This window comes from Mobula birostris, chromosome 25 (assembly GCF_030028105.1).
Source record: "Mobula birostris isolate sMobBir1 chromosome 25, sMobBir1.hap1, whole genome shotgun sequence".
NCBI classification, from domain to species: Eukaryota; Metazoa; Chordata; class Chondrichthyes; order Myliobatiformes; family Myliobatidae; genus Mobula; species Mobula birostris.
In genome coordinates this window covers 56404645-56427706 of record NC_092394.1, presented here as the reverse complement: position 1 = coordinate 56427706, position 23062 = coordinate 56404645, and the positions used below count along the sequence as shown (strand labels likewise).

Below are 23062 nucleotides of genomic sequence, written 5' to 3'. Positions count from 1 at the left end.
GGGATATGGTATGGTTCTGTTTCTTAATTACTCTTATTCTTACAGTTCTTGCATTATCTTTATGCTCTGAGGTATCTATTATTTTTTTTAAGGCATGACTAGTCAACTTAAAATAACCTCCTTGAATGTAAGGTGGATTAATTCTCCTATTAAGAGGAAAAAAATTCTTACATATTTAAAGAGACAGTCCACTGATACAGCATTTATACAACAGGCTCACCTTTCTGATATTGAACTTATAAAGTTAAAAAGGGATTGGGTTGGAAATGTTTACTAGTCTTCATTTACCACAAAAGCAAGGGGAGTAGCTACACTCGTCAATAAAAATGTGATGTTTAAATTAATATCAACAGAAAAAAACAAGAACAGTAGACTTCTTTTAACCATATAATCATATAACAATTACAGCACGGAAACAGGCCATCTCAGCCCTTCTAGTCCGTGCCGAACTCTTACTCTCACCTAGTCCCACTGACCCGCACTCAGCCCATAACCCTCCATTCCTCTCCTGTCCATATATCTATCCAATTTAATTTTAAACAACAACATCGAACCTGCCTCAACCACTTCTGCTGGAAGCTCGTTCCGCACAGCTACCACTCTCCAAGAAGTTCCCCCTCATGTTGCCCCTAAACTTTTGCCCTTTAACTCTCAACTCATGTCCTCTTGTTTGAATCTCCCCATTCTCAATGGAAAAAGCCTATCCACGTCAACTCTATCAATCCCCCTCATAATTTTAAACACCTCTATCAAGTCCCCCCTCAACCTTCTACACTCCAAAGAATAAAGACCCAACTTGTTCAACCTTTCTCTGTAACTTAGGAGATGAAACCCAGGCAACATTTTAGCAACCCTCCTCTGTACTCTCTCAATCTTATTACATCTTTCCTATAATTTGGTGACCAGAACTGTACACAATACTCCAAATTTGGCCTTACCAACGCTTTATACAATTTCAACATTACATCCCAATTCCTATACTCAATGCTCTGATTAATAAAGGCCAGCATACTAAAAGCTTTCTTCACCACCCTAGCCACATGAGATTCCACCTTCAGGGAACTATGCACCATTATTCCTAGATCCCTCTGTTCTACAGCATTCTTCAATGCCCTACCATTTACCATGTATGCCCTATTTTGATTAGTCCTACCAAAATGTAGCACCTCACATCTTTCAGCATTAAACTCCATCTGCCATCTTTCAGCCCATTCTTCTAACTGGCCTGAATCTCTCTGCAAGCTTTGAAAACTTACTTCATTATCCACAACACCACCTATCTTAGTATCAGCTGCATACTTACTCATGCAATTTACCACCCCATCATCCAGATCATTAATATATATGACAAACAACATTGGACCCAGTACAGATCTCTGAGGCACACCGCTACATACCCTCCTCCAATCTGACACACAGTTATCCACCGCTACTCTCTGGTGTCTCCCAACTAGCCACTGCTGAATCCATTTTACTACTTTGATATTAATGCCTAACGACTGAACCTTCCTAACTAATCTTCCGTGTGGAACCTTGTCAAAGGCCTTACTGAAGTCCATATAGACAACATCCACCGCTTTACCCTCGTCAACTTTCTTAGTAACCTCATCAAAAAATTCAATAAGATTTGTCAAACATGACCTTCCATGCAAAAATCCATGTTGACTGTTCCTAATCAGATCCTGTCTATCCAGATAATTATATATACCATCTCTAAGAATACTTTCCATCAACTTACCCACCACTGACGTCAAACTCACAGGCCGATAATTGCTAGGTTTACTCTTAGAACCCTTTTTAAACAATGGAACCACATGAGCAATACACCAATCCTCCGGCACTATCCTCGTTTCTAATGACATTTGAAATATTTCTGTCAGTGCCCCTGCTATTTCCACACTAACTTCCCTCAAGGTCCTAGGGAATATCTTGTCCAGACCCAGAGACTTATCCACTTTTATATTCCTTACAAGTGCCGGCACTTCCTCTTCTTTAATCATCATACTTTCCATAACTTCCCTTCTTGTTTCCTTTACCTTACACAATTCAATATCCTTCTCCTTAGTGAGTACTAAAGAAAAGAAATTGTTCAAAATCTTCCCCATCTCTTTTGGCTCCGCACATGGCCATCCACTCTGATTCTCCAAGGGATCAATTTTATCCCTCACTATTCTTTAGCTATTAATATAACTGTAGAAACCCTTTGGATTTATTTTCACCTTACTTGCCAAAGCAGCCTCATATCTTCTTTTAGCTTTTCTAATTTTTTTCTTAAGATTCTTTTTACATTCTTTATATTCCTCGAGCACCTCATTAACTCCAAGCTGCCTATATTTATTGAAGATCCCTCTTTTTCCAAACCATGTTTCCAATATTCCTTGAAAACCATGGCTGTCTCAAACTTTTAACCTTTCCTTTCAACCTAACAGGAATATAAAGATCCTACACCCTCAAAATTTCTCCTTTAAATGACCTCCATTTCTCTATTACATTCTTCCCATAAAACAAATTGTCCCAATCCACTCCTTCTAAATCCTTTTGCATCTCCTCAAAGTTAGTTAATTGTGAACTAAATATGAACAGGGTCACATTGATTAATGTACATGGCCCCAGCCATGACAATCGCGTTTTTTTTAATGATTTGGTATTAAAACTTACGACAGGTTTAGACCACTGTCTGGTTGGTGGTAAGTTGATGGAGAAGATCCTGAGAGGCAAGATTTATGAACATTTGGAGAGGTATAATATGATTAGGAATAGTCAGCATGGCTTTGTCAAAGGCAGGTTGTGCCTTACGAGCCTGATTGAATTTTTTGAGGATGTGACTAAACTCATTGGTGAAGGTAGAGCAGTAGATGTAGTGTATATGGATTTCAGCAAGGCATTTGATAAGGTACCCCATGTAAGGCTTATTGAGAAAGTAAGGAGGCATGGGATCCAAGGGGATACTGCTTTGTGGATCCAGAATTGGCTTGCCCATAGAGGGCAAAGTGTGGTTGCAGACGGGTCATATTCTGCATGGAGGTCAGTCACCAGTGGTGTGCCTCAGGGATCTGTTCTAGCACCCTTTCTCTTCGTGATTTTTATAAATGACCTTGATGAGGAAGTGGAGGGATGGGTTAGTAAATTTGCTGATAACACAAAGGTGGTGGGGGTAATGCATAGTATGGAGGGCTGTCAGCAGTTACAGTGGGACATTGATAGGATGCAAAACTGGGCTGAGAAGTGGCAGATGGAGTTCAACCCAGATAAGTGTGAGGTGGTTCATTTTGGTAGATCAAATATGATGACAGAATATAGTATTAATGGTAAGACTCTTGGCAGTGCGGAGGATCAGAGGGATCTCGAGGTCCGAGTCCATTGGACACTTAAAGCTGCTGCATAGGTTGACTCTGTGGTTAAGAAGGCATATGGTGCATTGGCTTTCATCAACCATGGGATTGCGTTTAAGCGCCGAGAGATAATGTTACAGCTATATAGGACCCTGGTCAGATCCCACTTGGAGTACTGTGCTCAGTTCTGGTCTCCTCACTACAGGAAGGACGTGGAAACTATAGAAAGGGTGCAGAGGAGATTTACGAGAATGTTGCCTGGATTGGGGAGCAGGCCTTATGAGGATAGGTTGAGAGAACTTGGCCTTTTCTCCTTGGAGCGGCAGAGGATGAGGGGTGACCTGATAGAGGTGTATAAGATGATGAAAAGCATTGATCATGTGGATAGTCAGAGGCTTTTCCCCAGGGCTGAAATGGCCAACACGAGGTGCTTGGAAGAAGGTACAGAGGAGATGTCAGGGCTAAGTTTTTTTTTTAAACGCAGAGAGTGGTGAATGCATAGAATGGGCTGCCAGCGATGGTGGTGGTGGCGGATACGATAGGGTTTTTTTAAGAGACTTCTGGATAGGTACATGGAGCTTAGAAAAATAGAGTGCTATGGGTAACCCTAGGTAATTTCTAAAGTAAGTGCATGTTCGCCACAGCATTGTGGGCTGAAGGGCCTGTATTGTGCGGTAGGTTTTCTATGTTTCTAAGTAAGATATAATGAATGACCATACCAACCACATGAGTATACTTTAGAAAGAAAGAACCATGCTTCAGAAAGAAAGGAGAGATTTCAGAAAATCTTGTTATCAGCACAGATGTGGTGGAGACAGAGGGATTGTGAGAATGGAATGAAATGCTTACAGAAGCCAAGCAGGGACATATCTGCAGGAGTCTGTGTTTGCAGTGAATGTTTGTCATTCATCAAGAGTAGTTAATATTCCAGAAAGAGTTAAAAGAGGGGACCTGAATGAGAGTGAAACAACTTTTCTACCTATTGCCAAAAAAATGTAGTAGTTTGGGCACATGCAAATTCTCATAGCTACACCTTTGATCTCAAGCAAGGAAATATAAAATTATGAGAGCAGTTCAATGTGAGAATGAGTTGAGCTTGGCAAGTGTATTGTTGGTGAAGTAAAAGTGGCTGGGCCTCATTTCAAGGAAGAACAGAGAAAGGCACTCACACCATCAGAATGTGTGATCAAGGTGTATAGAGATCATACACCAGGTTGGGACCAAGTGGTTGGAAACTGTCATCCCATTCTTCCTCCTGAATTATGGCTTCCATGACTTTGATGATACTTTTAATTTTATCTATTTCTTGGACAGGCTGGAAATGGACAGTTGATGTTTCAGGCTGACACTCCCTTCACCTGGATTTCACCTAGTCTAACTTACAAAATGATAAATATCATCCACTAATTTACAACTATCCTCCTTACTATCAACAACAATTCCAACTTTTATTAATCTGCAAATTTTTATATCATATCTCCTATATCCATATCATTAATGTGTGTGTAATGGGAAACAGCATTGACTTATGTGGTACAGAACCTTTCTTTCCTTTATTCAGTCCTTGATATCTCTTAACTCCCAGGATCTCCTGGACTACCTATCTGTCCCTTCCATCCTTTTGGGATTGTATATGTCTGCACTGAACTCTCTTTACTTCACATCTTTTCTGCAAGTAGCAGCTCACAGTTTACTTTTGGCAGGTCAAGCCTTATATCATATTGCTCTCTCTGCCCTTCCCTCACCTATCTGGCTTCATCTGCCCATCAATCCTACTTGCATCCATCCATCACTTGCCAGCTCCAGACTGACCCCTTCCCTCACCTCTGTGTACTGGTTATCTCCCCTTTACACTCAATCCTGACCCCTTTGGGTCTTCACTCAAAATGTCGATTATCCATTTAACTCCACAGATGCTGCGTGACCCACTAAGTTCTTCCAGCAGCTTTTGCTCTGGATTCGAGCATCTACAATCTCTGTATCTTCTTGTAACATCAAAATCGGCCGCCCTCCAATTAAGGAACTTAATTTCCAGATAATTTTATCCCTTTCCAAAACTACCTTAAAACTTAGAAATTTATAGTCACTATCTCCAAACGAGACCTGATCTATTTGCCCAGAGCCATAGAGTAATAAAGCACAGAAAAAAAGGCTCTTTGGCTAACTGGTCCATGCTGACCACAACATCCTCCTCCCTCCTCGTCCCAGTGGCCCACATTTGGCCCATAACCCTACAAGCCCCTCCCCTCCATGTACCTAACTAAAAGCCTCTTAAATGTTGCAATTGCACCTGCCTCAACCACTTCCAGGTACTCATTACCTCTGTGTAAAGAAGTTACCTCTCAGATTTATTTTAAATCTTGCTCTTCTTTTCTTGTATCTGTATACTCTAGTTTTGGACTCCACAACCCTTGGGGAGAAATCTATGAATGTCATTAGCTTCCACACCCCCTCATAATTTTATAAACCTATGAGGTCATTCTCCAGTGCTCCAGAAAATAAAGATTCAGCATGGCAAACTTGTCCCTATAACTCAGGCCCTCTAGTCCAGGCAAAGGCCTTGTAAATTCCTTTTGCAACCCTCCTCAGCTTGGCAATGTCTTTCCCGTAACAGGATGACCAAAAGTGTTCACAATGCTCCCAAGTGCAGCCTCACTGATAACTTGTATTACTCCAACATGATGTCCCTACACCGAAACCTGATGGCCTGACTGATGAAGGCCAGCATGCTGAACACCTTCAGTGCTTTCTTCACCAGCCTACTTGCATAGCTGTGCACTTGTACTCTCAGTTCCTTACATTTAACAAACCTGTCAGTGGCCTGCTATTCCAGGTATAGTTCTTACCTGGTTTAGCTGCCCAAAATGGATCAACTCACAATTAACTAAATTGATCTACTCCATATATAGTCATGAGTATGTAGGGAATTGATCAACTTAGCTAAGTGTGAAGTGACATGGCCAGATTTTGCCCTAACTCCATCTACAAGATGACAGTACTATACTGGGCTGCATATCAAGTAACAATGAGTTGGAGAACAGGAAGGAGAAAGACAATTTAGTAACGTGGGTCATGACCTCAATGGTCACTGACTTCAGGAAGAAAGATAATGCATGTGCTATTTTCTATCTTAATGGCATTGAGCTTGAGAGCTTCAAGTCCCTAGCAGTGAACATTATATTGAGCCTGTCCTGGTCTAACCACATAGATGCCACAGGCAAGGAAGTTTACCAATGCCTCTATTTCTTCAGAAGGCTAAAAAAAAAATGGCATGTCCCAGTTGACTGTTGCCAATTTTTTATTGATGTACAACAGAAAACATCTGATCTGGATGAACGATGGCTTGGTATGGCAACTGATATACATGTGACCACAGGAAACTGCAGAGTTGTGGAAACAGTCTCCGCTCTATGGACTTTGTCTTCACTTCTCACTGTTTCAGTAAAGCAGCCATCATAATCAAAGACCCCACCCACCCCAGACATTCTCTCTTCTTTCCTCTTCCATTGGGCAGGAAGCACAAAAGCCTGCAACCACGTGCCACCAAGTTCAAGGTTCTTCCGTTCTGCTGTTATAAGACTGTTAAATGGTTCCTTTGGATGGGCTATTGACCTTACAATCTATGTCATTTTGATCTTACACCTTATTGTTTACCTGCAGTATACTTTCTCTATAGCCATTACATTTTACTCTGCATTGTAATTATTTTACCTTGTTCTAGCTCAATGCACTATGTGATGATTTTATCTGTATGAACAGTATTCAAGACAAGCACGTCACTACATTTTGATTCATGTTGACAAAAATAAACCATTTTCAATTCCAAGAGCACAGAGTAATATATTCATGCACCTAATAACTCTGCTGCTGGAGCAAGACAGGCATATTTTGCAGCCAATATGAATACTGAATTCCTGGAATCAAAACTAGTACCACATCCAGAAGTAAAATGTAAGATGTCTGCTGCATATCATAGAAGCTGAAAAATGTTCTATGAACCTGAAAATCAATTACCACTTATTTATGTAGGGATAAATTTGTGAATTTTGTAAATCTAGCTTGGTCATTATCAAGTGTGAGTCACTTAAGATGATGAAAGGAAACGATAATGGCTTCTTTGTTATGTTATAATCGGGAATGCTTCTTTGTTATGTTAAACGCTGAGAAACCTTTGCGCTAGCAGCTTGTTGTGGGTGAAGGGGTGATAAGAGGATGTTACGAACCAATTGGGATAGTTGTTATGACTTTGGTGTATCTGTAAGATTTGTATGCGCGGGGTTTTGAGGGAGAAGGCGGGAGGGCGATCCTGAGGGTGGCCGGGGGGGGGCGGGCTACACAGGGTAGATGTAGAATGGGTGTTTTTACTCTCAAAAGAGATTAAAGCCAGGAAGCATAAATGTAAGACAACTACTATTAATTCCAATTGAGAATTAGGAAAATGCTTCTTTACAAATAAATGGTTAGAATGTGGACCTTGCTATTACATACTGCAGATAAGGCAAGTTGCAATGATACAAGTGAGATGTCAAGAAAGAATTATCTGGAAAGATATTTTAACAGGGTTCAGTAAAGATCAATGTTTCCTCTCAACCCCGATATCCTACCTTCTCCCTGTATCCCTTCACACCCTGACCAACCAATAATCTATCAACCTTTGCCTTTAATATATATAAAGACGACCTCCACAGCTGCCTGTGGCAAAGAATTCCACAGATGCACAAGAGGCTTAGGAAGTAAGAAACCTTTGACCTAAGTAGTTTTAAGATGGATTAAGAGATGTCGAGGGTATCTGAAAGAAATTTTCTTACACCCAGACAGTGGTTGCCTTCCAGAATGTACTGCCTAGAGAAACTGGTGAGGTGGGCGTTTCCACAGGATTTAAGAATCATCTGGACAAGTACTTGAATTCCAAGGCATAGTAAGTTATGGACCGAGTGCTCGTAAATGGGATTATCATAGATAGATACTTGCCAGCATAGACAAATTTTGGTGCCGTATAATTCTATTACTCTCTGCGGTCTAAAGGCAATCAAACAGAGCTATGATTGGTGTGTTCCATGACATTGGTGTGGAACTGCTGAGCCAAATGGTGTGTGCTGCAAAAATTTTGTTAAAAAAACACATGATATTAAGAATCATATACACATTAATATAAATAGATTATTTATTGCTTACCTTCTTTATTGATTGTTAATGGAATGTTATGGACAGTCTGGAGCTTCACACATGAGTTTGTGAGCATTTGTAGTTCAACAGTGGTAAGGGCAAAACTCTTAAAGCCTGCAATTTCAGAAATTGGTATTATTCATTGGATTAAACGCACTGTTATCAGCACAATTTCAGAATACAATGAGAAGTATCTTTGTCGCGTATGAAGTACCAACAAAGTGTAAGTCATTGACAAAGTGAAGATCGTAAAGGCCAAAGGACAACATAACAAGTAATCAACATATTTCTGAACAGAGAAGAAAATGAGAAGCATTCTGAGAAGCTAAATATACAGTGTCTATAAAAAGTATTCACTCCATTGAAAGTTTTTATGTTTTGTTTTACAATATTTAATCACAGTGGATTTAATTTGTTTTTTTTGACACTGATCAACAGAAAAGAATCTTTCTGTGAAAACAGATCTCTACAAAGAGATCTAAATAATTACAAATATAAACACAAAATAATCGATTGCATAAGTATTCACCCCCTTCGAGTCAGTATTTAGTAGATGCACCTTTGGCAGCAATTATAGCCTTGAGTCTGTGTGGATAGGCCTCCATCAGCTTTGCACATCTGGACACTGCAATTTTCCCCCATTCTTTTTTTACAAAACTGCTCAAGCTCTTTCAGATTGCATGGGGATCATGAGTGAACAGCCACAAATTCTCAATTGGACTGCGATCTGGACTCTGACTTGGCTACTCCGGAACACTAACTTTGTTGTTTTTAAGCCATTCCAGTGTAGCATTGGCTTTATGCTTGCTGGCCATTGTCTTGCTGGAAAAATAAATCTTCACCCAAGTCGCAGTTCTCTCGCAGACTGCATCAGGTGTTCCTCCAGGATTTCCCTGTATTTTGCTGCATTTATTTTACCCTCTACCTTCAAAAGCTTTCCAGGGCCTGCTGCAGCGAAGCACCCCCATAGCATGATGTAGCCACCGCCATGCTTCACGGTAGGGATGGTGTTTTTTGATGATGTGCAGTGTGTGGCTTATGCCAAATGTAGCATTTAGTCTGACAGCCAAAAGGCTCAATTTTGGTTTCATCAGACCATAGAACCTTCTTCCAGCTGATGTCAGAGTCTCCTGCATGCCTTCTGGCAAACTCTAGCCGAGATTTCGTGTCAGTTTTTTTTTCTAACAGTGGCTTTCTCTTTGCCTCTCTGCCAACAAGCTGTGACTGGTGAAGCACCCAGCCAACAGTTGTTGTATCCACAGTCACCCATCTCAGCCACTGAAGTTTGTAACTCCTCCAATTATCATAGGTCTCTTGGTGGCCACTCTCACTAGCCTCTTCTTGCACATTCACTCAGTTTTTGAGGACAGCCTGCTCTAGGCAGATTTACAGTTCTGCCATACTGTTTCCATTTATTCATGATTGACTTAACTGTACTGCAACGGATATTCAGTGACTTGGAAATGTTCTTGTATCCATCTCCTGACTTGTGCTTTTCAATAAGCTTCACACAGAGTTGCTTGGAGTGATCTTTTGTCTTCATGGTGTAGTTTTTGCCAGGAGGCTGACTCACCAGCAGTTGGACCGTCCAGATACAGGTGTATTTTTACTACAATCAATTGAAACACCTTGACTGCACACAGTGATCTCCATTTAACTAATTATGTGACTTCTAAAACCAAATGGCTGTACCAGTGACGATTTGGTGTGTCATATTAAAGAGGCTGAATACTTATGCAATCAATTATTTTGAGCTTTATATTTGTAATTCAGATCACTTTGTAGAGATCAGTGTCAAAAAAAGCCAAATTAAATCCACTGTGATACAAGGTTGTAAAACAATAAAACATGAAAACTTCCAAGCAGGTGAATACTTTTTATATGTACTCCAGAGGTTTGATCTTTCGCCTTGATTAGCAATCCTGTACATTACTTTCTTTTCCTAAGGATAATTGGGAACATCAATTAACACTGTTTTTAATTTGCTAACAATGTCTTGAGATGTTGATATCTGGTGGAAATTGGCTCCAGTTGTGTTGTTGCTCAGTTTCATTCTCTATTTGCTAACAATGACAGCGTCAACTGGCCTCTTGAAATTAGAAACCATAGAAAAACTACAGCACAGAAACAGGCTTTTTGGCCCTTCTTGGCTGTGCCGAACCATTTTCTGCCCAGTCCCACTGACCTGCAATGGATGAAATTTACTGATTACAAAAGGTATGTGAATGGCACGTCTTTATTTGTGTAAATTAACCCAGCAACTTGAAATTTTTTTATTAATTGAGAGCTGCTACAGATTTATACTGATTCTCACACTTTCTCTTCTATCAGTAGCACAAAAAACATGTGTCTGAAAGTTAAGTCTAATAATTTATTAACATGGATCCTTTTAACATGATAAAACCATAAGATAGCTGTCAATGACTGCAAATTAGTGTCTCAAACCCAGAAATGAACAAATAAAACTGCAATGCCTAATTCCCTCAGTAGTTAATTATCAAAAAAAGACAGATTTTGAATTTTTCCTTCTGACATTTGTTTTCTGTGTTTTTCTCTCTCCATCAGAATTGTTCTATATTTGACCCCATTTTTGATTCTCCCATTCTGATGAACTCTCCCTCTCTTTAGTCATTCATCTCCACTCTTTAAATTTTATTAGTTAAGTGTCCCAAATATGGAAAAAGACCATAGGACATAGGAGCAGAAATAGGCTATTCAGGAGGAGATAGATGAGAAAAGAAAATTGGACGTAATTGGGACATGATTTGCAATTGTGTAAGTTTTTGGTGTGACAACACCTGAGGTACTGTTTTGGTTGCCTTATTAGAGAAAACAAGTGCTAAACTGGAAAAAGTGCAGAAAAAAATTTATACGGATGTTGCCAGGACTAGAGGGCCTGAGCTAGAGGGCATGGTTGTCCAGGCTAGGTCTCTGTTCATTGGAGAATAGGAAAATGAGGAGTGACCTTTTAGTTTTTAATTTATGAGAGTCATTGAAAGGTGGATGCCGAATAGTCTTTTTTCCCGAGGTAGGGTCTAGGGGATATAGGTTTAGTGTGAGGGGTGAAAGATTTAAAAGGTTCTTCAGGAGCAACTTTATCAATGTAGAACATGTTAAGTACTGTATATGGAATGAGATGCCAAGGACAGTTATTGAGGCAGGTGAAATGTTACCATTTAAGAAGCACTTGGAGGCACAGGGCTTGGAGGGATATGAGCCAAATACAAGAAATTGGGCCAAATAAGCTGTATTCATGTTGCATTGTTCTGTGACTTCATAAAATGATAGAGAGGGTAGCAAATAGGTGCAGAGAACACAGAGGAAAGATAAAGTGTGGAGAAAGGGGGTGGTAAGCACAGTAGGGAAATGAGAGGACAGGGAAGAGAGAAAAGGACAAGGCAAAAGGCACGGGTAAGTGTAACGGATAGAAGGCTATTAAGGAGGAGGAAAGAGAAAATAAATGATGGGAGAGAGAGATGGAAAGAGAAAAGGCAAAAAGGAACAGAAAGACAGAGACTGAAGAAGAAATATTTCAGGACAAGTAAGTGTGCATGAGTATTGATGTGAATCAGTTACATTCTAAGTTGAGGGTCTACTTTCACAGAATTGCAAAGACTGCATACCAACAATTTACTCCTTAAAGCAAATTTAACTTTACTGTAAATTTAAAAATTAATTCAAGCAACACGTGAATCTACCGCCATATTTAGCAATTTAGGTCTACAACATTTGCGATCTCAATGTCTCTCCGTGCAGCCTTGGATGATCTGGACAAATACCTATAACTCAGGATTTAATACCATAATTCCCACAGTTTTGATCAAAAAGCTACAGAACCTAGGCCTCTGTACCTCCCTCTGCAACCAGCTCCTCGACTTCCTAACTGGAAGACCTCAATCTGTGTGGATTGTAAATAACATCTCCACCTCGCTGACAATCACCACTGGCGCTCCATAGAGGTGTGTGCTTAGGCCACTGCTCTACTCTCTCTACACTGGGTGACGAGGCATGGCTCAAACAGCATCTATAAATTTGCTGACGATACAACCATTGTCGGCAGAATTTCAGATGGTGTTGAAAGGACGTACAGGAGCGAGGTATATCAGTTAGTTGAGTGCTGTCGCAGCAACAACCTTGCACTCAACATCATGAAGACCAAAGAGCTGATTGTGGACTCCAGGAAGGATAAGGCGAGGGAGTACAAACCAATCCCCATAGAGGGATCAGAATTGGAGAGAGTGAGCAATTTCAAGTTCCTGGGTGTCAATATCTCTGAGGACCTAAATTGGAAGCAACATACTGACGCAGCTATAAGGAAGGCAAGACAGCGGCTAGGTTTCATAAGGAGTTTGAGGCGATTTGATTTAAAAAAACATAGAAAACCTACAGCACAATGCAGGCCCTTTGGCTGTGCCGAACATGTACTTACTTTAGAAATTACCTAGGGTTACCCATAGCCCTCTATTTTGCTAAGCTCCGTGTACCTATCCAGGAATCTCTTAGAAGACCCTATCGTATCCGCCTCCACCACCGTCACCGGCAGCCCATTCCATGCACTCACCACTCTCTGAGTAAAAAAAACTTACCCCTGACACCTCCTCTAAAACCTACTTCCAAGCACCTTAAAACTGTGCCCTCTCATGTTAGCCATTTCAGCCCTGGGGAAAAGCCTCTGACTATCCACATGATCAATGCTTTTCATCATCTTATACACCTCTATCAGGTCACCCCTCATCCTCTGCCGCTCCAAGGAGAAAAGGCTGAGTTCACTCAACATATTCTCATAAAGCATGCTCCCCAATCCAGGCAACATCCTTGTAAATCTCCGCTGCACCCTTACTATAGTTTCCACATCTTTCCAGTAGTGAGGTGACCAGAACTGAGCACAGTACTCCAAGTGGGGTCTGACCAGGGTCCTGTATAGCTTTAAATTACCTCTCATCTCCTGAACTCAATCCCATGGTTGATGAAGGCCAATGCACCGTATGCCTTATTAACCGCAGAGTCAACCTGCACAGCAGCTTTGAGTGTCCTATGGACTCAGACCCCAAGATCCCTCTGATCCTCCACACTGCCAAGAGTCTTACCATTAATACTATATTCTGCCATCATATTTGACCTACCAAAAAGAACCACCTCACACTTATCTGAGTTGAGCTCCATCTGCCACTTCTCAGCCCAGTTTTGAATCCTATCGATGTCCCACTGTAACCTCTGACAGCCCTCCACACAATCCACAACACCCCCAACCTTTGTGTCATCAGTAAATTTATTAACCCATCCCTCCACATCCTCATCCAGGTCATTTATAAAAATCACGAAGAGAGGGGGTCCCAGAACAGATCTCTGAGGCACACCACTGGTCACCCGTCTACAACCACTCTTTGCCTTCTGTGGGCAAGCCAATTCAAATTAAACACTCTAAAACTTCTACACATGTACCGTGGAGATATTCTGACTGGCTGCATCACTGTCTGGTATGGGAGGGGGGCAACTGCACAAGATCAAAATAAGTTGCAGAAACTTGTAAAAGTAGTCAGCTATAGAGAACATAGAAAATAGGTGCAGGAGTAAGCCATTCAGCCCTTTGAGCCAGCACCGCCATTCACTGTGATCATGGCTGATCATCCACAATCAGTATCCAGTTCCTGCCTTATCCCCATAACCTTTCATTCCACTATCTTTAAGAGCTCTATCCATTGTTTTCTTGAAAGCATCCAGAGACTTGGCCTCCACAGCCTTCTGGGGCAGAGCATTCCATCACCTTCTGGGTGAGAAAATTTTTCCTCAACTCCGTTCTAAATGGCCCACCCCTTATCCTTAAACTGTGGCCTCTGGTTCTGGACTCAGCCATCAACGGGAACATGTTTCCTGCCTCCAGCGTGTCCAATCCCTTAATAATCTTATATGTTTCAATCAGATCCCCTCTCAGCCTTCTAAACTCCAGAGTATACAAGCCCAGTCACTCCAATCTTTCCACATATGACAGTCCCACCATCCCAGGAATTAACCTCGTGAACCTATGCTGCACTCCCTCGATAGCAAGAATGTCCTTCCTCAAATTTGGAGACCAAAACTGCACACAGTACTCCAGATGTGGTCTCACCAGGGCCCTGTACAGCTGCAGAAGGACCTCTTTGCTCTTATACTCAGTTCCCCTTGTTATGAAGGCCAGCATGCCATTAGCTTTCTTCACTGCCTGCTGTACTTGCATGCTTGCTTTCAGGGACTGATGTACAAGAACACCTAGATCTCGTTGTACTTCCCCTTTTCCTAACTTGACTCCATTTAGATAATAATCTGCCTTTCTGTTCTTACCAAAGTGGATAACCTCACACTTATCCACATTAAACTGCATCTGCCATGTATCTGCCCACTCACCCAGCCTGTCCAAGTCACCCTGCATTCTCATAACACCCTCCTCACATTTCACACTGTCACCCAGCTTTATGTCATCGGCAAATTTGCTAATGTTACTTTTAATTCCCTCATCTAAATCATTAATATATATTGTAAACAGCTGTGGTCCCAGCAGTGAACCCTGCGGTACCCCACTGGTCACCGCCTGCCATTCTGAAAGGGACCCGTTAATCGCTACTCTTTGTTTTCTGTCAGCCAGCCAATTTTCAATCCATACTCTACCCCCAATACCATGTGCCCTAATTTTGCCCACTAATCTCCTATGTGGGTCTTTATTAAAGGCTTTCTGAAAGTCCAGGTACACTACATCCACTGGCTCTCCCTTGTCCATTTTCATAGTTACATCCTCAAAAAATTCCAGATTAGTCAAGCACGATTTCCCCTTTGTAAATACATGCTGACTCGGACCGATCCTGTTACTGCTATCCAGATGCGTCGTAATTTCATGTTTTATAATTGATTCCAGCATCTTTCCCACCACCGACATCAGGCTAACCAGTCTATAATTCCCTGTTTTCTCTCTTCCTCCCTTCTTGAAGAGAGGGACAACATTAGCCACCCTCCAATCCACAGGAACTGATCCTGAATCTATAGAACATTGGAAAATAATTACCAATGCGTCCACGATTTCTAAAGCCACCTCCTTAAGTACCCTGGGATGCAGACCATCAGGTTCCGGGGACTTAGCAGCCTTCAGACCCAACAGTCTATCCAACACCATTTCCTGCCTAATATAAATTTCCTTCAGTTCATCCATTACCCTAGGTCCTTTGGCCACTATTATATCTGGGAGATTGTTTGTGTCTTCCCTATACCTCCCTCTGCAACTGGATCCTCAGCTTCCTAACTGGAAGACCACAGTCTGTGTGGATCAGAAATAACATCTCCACCTTGCTGACAAACAACACTGGCGCACCTCAGGATGTGTGCTTAGCCCACTGCTCTACTCTCTCTACACCCATGACTGTATGGCTAGGCACAGCTCAAATGCCATCTACAAATTTGCTGACAATGCAACTATTGTTGGCAGAATTTCAGATGGTGACGAGAGGGCGTACAGGAGTGAGATAGATCAGCTAGCTGAGTGGTGTTGCAGCAACAAGATTGCGCTCAACATCAGTTAGACCACAGAAGTGACGCATAGTTTTGGCACTCAGAATGTTTAATAAGGTACTGGATAAGCACTTTGAACACCAAGATGTAGAAGGCTATGGGCTATGTGCTGATAAATGGAATGAGTATTGATAGAAACTTCATAACCACATGGACATGAGGGACTGAAATACCTATTTCTATGCTGTATATGTTATGATATATTGACTATCTTAGACAAATTAAATAAAATTACTTACATTTCTTCTGCTGTTCTCTCATGATTTCTCTCCATTCAGCTCTTTCATAATCTGATGATATCAGGAATACATAGCTCTGTAAGATGGAGAACAATTTTAACACATTTAAATTTTAGGAGACTATTTCAACAAATTAAATAGTCCTAACAAAGGCTTCTCCTTACTGAGATACACACTTTAAATCATTATTCAGCAAACAGAAATAAATGCCTCTCACAGGGGGAAAAATATCAAAAGGGGGAAACACAGCGAGGAAATGAACATGCTATTTAATGATTATTTTTGTTTATTCCTAGTTCATTCTGTACAGGTTTTTGGTGTTCAATTTAGGTCAACATTTTTTTTTGGGATGAGCATATATTTAGAAATTCCAGGCTGAACCAGTTAATTATACCGAAATTTGGCTTTTTTTAAAAAACTTAGGCTGTGGTGGGTTAGAGCAGAATGACAAGAAATGGATTATGTCATAATGTGCTGAATTTCTGATCAAATTGATGGTACAGGAATCAAATGGGAGTAATACACATAAAAGTTGCTGGTAAACGCAGCAGCCCAGGCAGCATCTCTAGGAAGAGGTACAGTCGACACTTCCAGCCAAGACCCTTCGTGTTAGCCCTGACGAAGGGTCTCGGCCCGAAATGTCGACTGTACCTCTTCCTAGAGATGATGCCTGGCCTGCTGTGTTCACCAGCAACTTTTATGTGTGTTGCTTTGAAATTCCAGCATCTGCAGACTTCCTTGTGTTTGCGTTTTTAAATGGGAGTAATGCCTCCTTTCTCAGTGAGTTGACTAAAACTAGGGTGTATAGGTTTAGAAGATGAGGGGAAGGATTTAATAGGCTCCTGAGGAGCAACATTTTCCCATGGTGAATGAGCTCTAGTAAATAACTTAATAGCAACATTGATTAGTGTAAGGGGGTTTCGACTTTTATGTTACTGCGGAGGCTAATTTGGGGCAGAAGGCTGGACAGCAAGACAGAGGATGGACGAGGTGCTGTGATGTCCGCTAACGGGGTCGGACCCCGAGGAGGGCGTTTGGCGAGGAGACGGAGACAGACTCGTGTGGAGTGTCTGGTCGACCACCGTTAGTGGTCCCAGGTGGCCAGTCGAGTTGGTCCGAGGGGTCGCAGGGTGAAAAAGAAGGTCCTTGAGCTCCAACGGTTTTTGTGCACGAAGAGATTGAACTTTGATAAGTGTGGCCTTTTATTTCCCTTTTATATTTTACTCTCTCTTAATTATATAGTTCCAGTAATATCTATAAACTGTAAATCATTTAATCGTATCTGGTGTATTGTCTGTTATTTGGGCGGGGTGGGGTATCTCACACAGCATCCACACAAACTATTACCCAGTTTGGCGGCGCCGAGGCTGTTTCTCTAGACGACAGCGAGCCGAGCAACCCTGAGGGTGGCCGGGGGGGTTACATTAGTAAGGTTACAGGGAGAGGACAGGAGAATGTTGAAAGGGATATTAAATCAGTCATGATGGAATAGCAAAGTAGAATTGATGGCCCGAATGGCCTGATTCTGCTCCTATACCTTATGGTTTTATTATTGAAGGATGACTCCTTAACATCACTGTAAGACCTTAACCTCTGTACAAATCATTTAATACTTTTGGGAATCCCAGCCCATGTGGATATCAAATCTGTACTGAACAGTTTCAGTGAGTGGACATTCACCTTGCCATGCCTGTTATGCACTCTGAAAGCCATGTTTGGAGACATAAGTAATAACAATGATTCTTGTTCTGACAGCTTCTTTTTCAGCCGTTCAATTACTTTGCTGCCCTTGTTAGCTCTCTGCGAACAAAAACAAAGAACACAAGTAAGATCGCTACCTTCTGTAATCTTTTATATAGAAGAAAGTAATATTTACAAATCAGTGCATGTTAATTCTGATATTCATTGATTATGAAAACCCATCTATAACCTTTTTCTAGTTCACAAGTTCTTGTGTTGGCCTTACTATAAATCTTACTCAATCACCCACAGAAAGAAATTCAAAATATAATGATGCATAAAATGGGCTCAATTGTGCGATGCCAAGAACAGTTTCAGGCGTAAGTATGTAACTGAAAATTTCCTTTGTACCTGAGGACTTGCAACCAATGCTGTGGCTAAGAGATTGGAGGGAGGAACATCAGATTCCAGAAATTTCTTTTTTTTCTTTTTTTGGCGTGTGCGATGTTGGTGGGATGATGTCTTTTTTCATGCCTTTACAAGGCGTGGAGCGAGACAGAGACTGTGTGGCACACCGCTCCTCACACAGACATTTCGCAGTATTTTCCCTTTATTTTACAAGGTCGAGTTGCGATCTTGACACTCAACCCGGCACGGATAGAAAGCATACTCGGGAGCAGTCCCGACTGGATCCGAACCCGGGAACCTTCATTCCAGAGTCCGGCGCTGATGTCATTGCACCACCAGCCGGCCCAGACTCCAGAAATTTCAATGAAATACTTGGTTGCGGGAGGGGCAGAGCTGACAACTCAATATTCTGGGGTTCCGTTGTTTTAGACACGACAGAGCGGGAGGGATTAAAGGGAGCATTACCAGTCAAGGAAAATGTCACGGCAGTGCTCAGTATGAAGAACTCATCTAATGAGGCTTTATGGGTGGAACAGAGGAAGAAGAAAGGTATGACCACTTGAATGAGTTCATATTATAAATCACCCACCAGGCCGTAGGATTTAGAGGAACAAGTTTGTAGAGAGATTGCAGACTGTTGTAAGAAACTTAAGGTTGTGATTGTAAACAAAAGAAAATGTGCAGACACCAAAAATCCAACCAACACACCCAAAATGCTGGAGGAACTCAGCAGGCCAGACAGCATTTATGGAAAAAAGCACTGGGATGAAACGTCAACTGTGCTTTTTTCCATAGTTGCTGCCTGGCCTGCTGAGTTCCTCCAGCAGGTTGTGATACTAAGTGATTTTAATTTTCTACATATTGACTGGGACTCCCATACTGTGAAAGGGTTGGATGGGATAGAGTTTTTCACATATGATCAGAAAAGTTTCCTTAATCAGTACATCGAAGTCTCAACAAGAGAGCGTGCAATACTTGATCTCCTATTGGGGAATGAGGCAAGGAAGGTGTAGGGGAATACCTTCCATCTATTTATCATAATACCATTAGTTTCAAAGTGATTAAGGAAAAGGATAGGCCTGGTCCTCAGGTTGAGATTCTAAACTGGTATCAGAAAGGATCTGGCAAGTGTGGATTGGGACAGGCTGTTTTCTGGCAAAGCTGTACTTAGTAAGTAGGAGTCCTTCAAAAGTGAAATTTTGAGAGTAAAAACCTTACATGTGCTTGTCAGAATAAAAGCCAAGGGTAATAGGTTAAGGGAATCTTGGTTTTCAAAAGCTGGTTAAGAAACATAGCAGGAATAGGCAGGTAAGAACAAATGAGGTACTTGAGGAGCATAACAAATGATAGAAGACATAAGAAATCAGGAAGGGTAAAATAAGGCATAACGTTGCTCTAGCAGACAAGGTGAAGGAGAATTCGAAGGACTTCTACAGATATGTTAAGATAGTCGAAGGACTTCTACAGATAGTCATCTATGTGTGGAGCCAGAAGTGATGGGGGGATCTTAAATGGATTTTTTGGATCTGTATTTAATAGGGAGACAGACAGAGAGTCTATAGAAGTGAAGCAAAGTAGCAGTGAGTTCATGGACCTTATACAGATTATAGAAAAAGAGGTGTTTGCTGTCTTGAGGCAAATTAGGGTGGACAAATCCCAGGGATTGATAAGGTGTTACCTTGGACCCTCTGGGAGGCAACTGCAGAAATTGTAGGGGCCTCTAGCAGAGATACCAAAATCACCCTTAGCAACAGGTGAAGTACCGGAGACTGGGAGGATAGCTAATGTTGTTCGGCTGTTTAAGTAAGGCTCTAAGAATAAACCAGGAAATTACACTGGTATCAGTAATGGGAAAGTTAATGGAAGATATTCTGAGAGACTGGATATCGAGTATTTAGGTAGTTTGGTCAATTTGCCACATGCATACAACACATATATTTCATTTCTTTAACAACAGGAAATCTGCAGATGCTGGAAATTCAAGCAACACACATCAAAGTTGCTGGTGAACGCAGCAGGCCAGGTGCATCTCTAAGAAGAGGTACAGTTGACGTTTCAACAGACCCTGTCCTGACGAAGGGTCTCGGCCTGAAACGTCCATTGTACCTCTTCCTAGAGATGCTGCCTGGCCTGCTGCGTTCACCAGCAACTTTGATGTGTGTTATTTCATTTCTTTTATGTCTTTTACATTTGTTTTTCATCTTGAATGTGATTCTGGAACTGTTGGAGCCTGTAAATTACAGTTTGGAGATCACTTGGGTGTTTCAGCACTCTGCAGTCTCTGAGAGGATTCTGAGAGGCAGAGAAAGCATGTGGGAACCTTGTGGCAAGCAGGCTGCAGGACAGGGCACGAGTCAATGTTCGACTCCATTTCACTGATTAAAGCTTCTATTTTGTTTACCCATTAAAGCGAAAAGGGATACTAAACCATTGAGTCAAATGCGGAAGGTGAACACCAGCTACCTGCCTTTTGATCACTGGGGTATTGCCCTGCTGCTGGAGAGGAGAGACTGCCCTTTGTTCGCCAGGGAATTGCTCTATCAGAGAAGGGAGAGGCTGCCGCTGTGCCTAGAGAATATTACTCAGGTTTTCTGCGTTTTGGATATGGATTTGTACTATGGGCTTTTTTCACTTATAGTTTTTATATTCTGTGTTTTTTGCCCAATCTTTCTCATTTTTTGTGTGTGGGGGAGGGAGATTTTGGGTTTGATGATAGTGCTGCCATTCTTTTCTTTCTTGCTTTTATAGTTATCTGGAGAAGAAGAATTTCAGAGTTGTATACTTTGAACCTTTGGATTGATTAGGAATAGTAAGCATGGCCTTGTGTGTGTGGTAGGTCATGACTTACCAATCTAATAGGGTTTTTCAAGTATGTTACCAGGAATGAGAGCAAGATAGTGTCTACTGAACTTCACCAAGACATTTGATAAAGTCCTGCGTGGGAGGTTGGTCAAGAAGGGTCAGTTGCTTGGCAGTCAAGATGAGGTAGTAAATTGGATTGGACATTGGCTTTGTGGGAGAAACCAAAGAGTGACAGTGGATCATTGCCTGTGACTAGTGGAGTGCTGCTTGATGCTGGGTCCATTATTGTTTGTCCTCTATATCAACGATCTGGATGATAACGTAGTTAACAGGATCAGTAAATTTGCGGATGACACCAAGATTGGGAGTGTAGTGGACAGCGAGCAAGACTATCAAAGCTTGCAGCGGGATCTGAACCTGGTGGAAAAATGGGCTGAAAATAGCAGATGGAATTTAATGCAGACAAGTGCGAACTTTGTACTTTGGAAGGAGCAACCAGGATAGGTCTTACACAGTGAGCAGTAGGGCACTGAACAGTGTGGTAGGTCAGAAGGATCTGGGAATATAGGTCATAATTCATTGAAAGTGGCATCGCAGGTAGATAGGGTCATTAAGAAAGCAGTTAGCACATTGACCTTCATAAATCAAAGTATTGAGTACAAGAGATGGCATGTTATGTTGAAGTTGTATAAGATGTTCCACAGGCCTAATTTGGAGTATTGTGTGTAATTTTGGTCACCTACTTACAGGAAAGATGTAAACAAGGTTGAAGAAGTAGAAAGAAAATTTACAAGGGTATTTTCGGGACTGGAGGACCTGAGTTATAAGGAAGGATTGAATGGGTTAGAAATATATTCCCTAGAAAGTAGAAGATTAAGGGGAGATTTGATAGAGGTATAAAAAATTTCGAGGGTAGAGATAGGGTAAATACAAGCAGGGTTTTTCTCTGACTAAGGTTGTGTAAGACTACAAATAGAGGTCATGGAATAAGAGTGAAAGGTAAACCGTTTAAGGCGAACATGAGGAGAAACTTCCTCACTCAAGAGGGCGATGAAAGTGTGGAATGAGCTGCCAGTGCAAGTGGTGGATGCAATTTTGATTCCAATGTTTAAGAGAGTTGTGCATAGGTACATGGGTGGTAAGGGTAGGGAGGACTATGATCTGGGTGTAGATTGATGGGACTAGGCAGTTTAAATGGTCTGGGACAGACTGGATGGGCAGAAGGGCCTGTTTCTGCATTGTAGTTTTCTATGATTCTATGAAATAGTAGGGCAGAAAGGACTCACATTTAAATATTGTGTTGTTACACAGATTTCAGAGTGAAATCTGCATCAACTACGTCATTTTGTGGGGTTCGGTATTGGAACCAGGCAGGCACCAGAAGAACTAGTGTAGGAAAAATCACAGAATGACATAATTAATGCCAGGTTGGGAAATGGAGGGCAAATGAGAGTCCGAAAAATGAAGTTAAGTAATTCACCCACCTACAGTAATAAACCTGTTTGTTCCACTGTGTCCATTAACAGATACTCTGAGGCTAACATGTAATCAATTCCCATGTTGTCACTGTTTTACTCCAGACAAATATATTTCCAATTAGAAAATAGAAAGAAAAAAGCTGCAATGTGAAAATGAATTTCCAGGCATTGATACATTAATAGAGTTCAAATCTCCAAGCTGGTAAAGCCAGTGGGCCTTTGAAATTAATGAATGAATTATTTAATAGTACAAACATGTTGACAATAAACATTACTCCATTATACTCTAGTACGAAATAGTATTTTAAAATAATTTCACAAAGCCTCAGTTTTTTTGCTTTAGAGATCACAAACACAGATAAATTCGATCAAGTTCTTCAGAATGTTGATTTTTTTTTAATGACATCAAGAACTGAAGATCCGG

The 23062-nt window shown here is 41.3% G+C and overlaps 1 protein-coding gene across 1 annotated transcript in view; it reads right to left on the bottom strand.

Moving 5' to 3' along the window:
- LOC140187912 (breakpoint cluster region protein) overlaps positions 1-23062 on the bottom strand; it is a 446198-nt gene that overhangs the window by 148906 nt on the left and 274230 nt on the right. Inside the window, exons 11-13 of the mRNA XM_072243771.1 lie at positions 17951-18070; positions 16271-16346; positions 8508-8612 (exon numbers count right to left, since the gene is read on the bottom strand). Of these exons, the coding sequence (XP_072099872.1) occupies positions 8508-8612; positions 16271-16346; positions 17951-18070 (301 nt within the window). The remainder of the gene's footprint in view (positions 1-8507; positions 8613-16270; positions 16347-17950; positions 18071-23062) is intronic.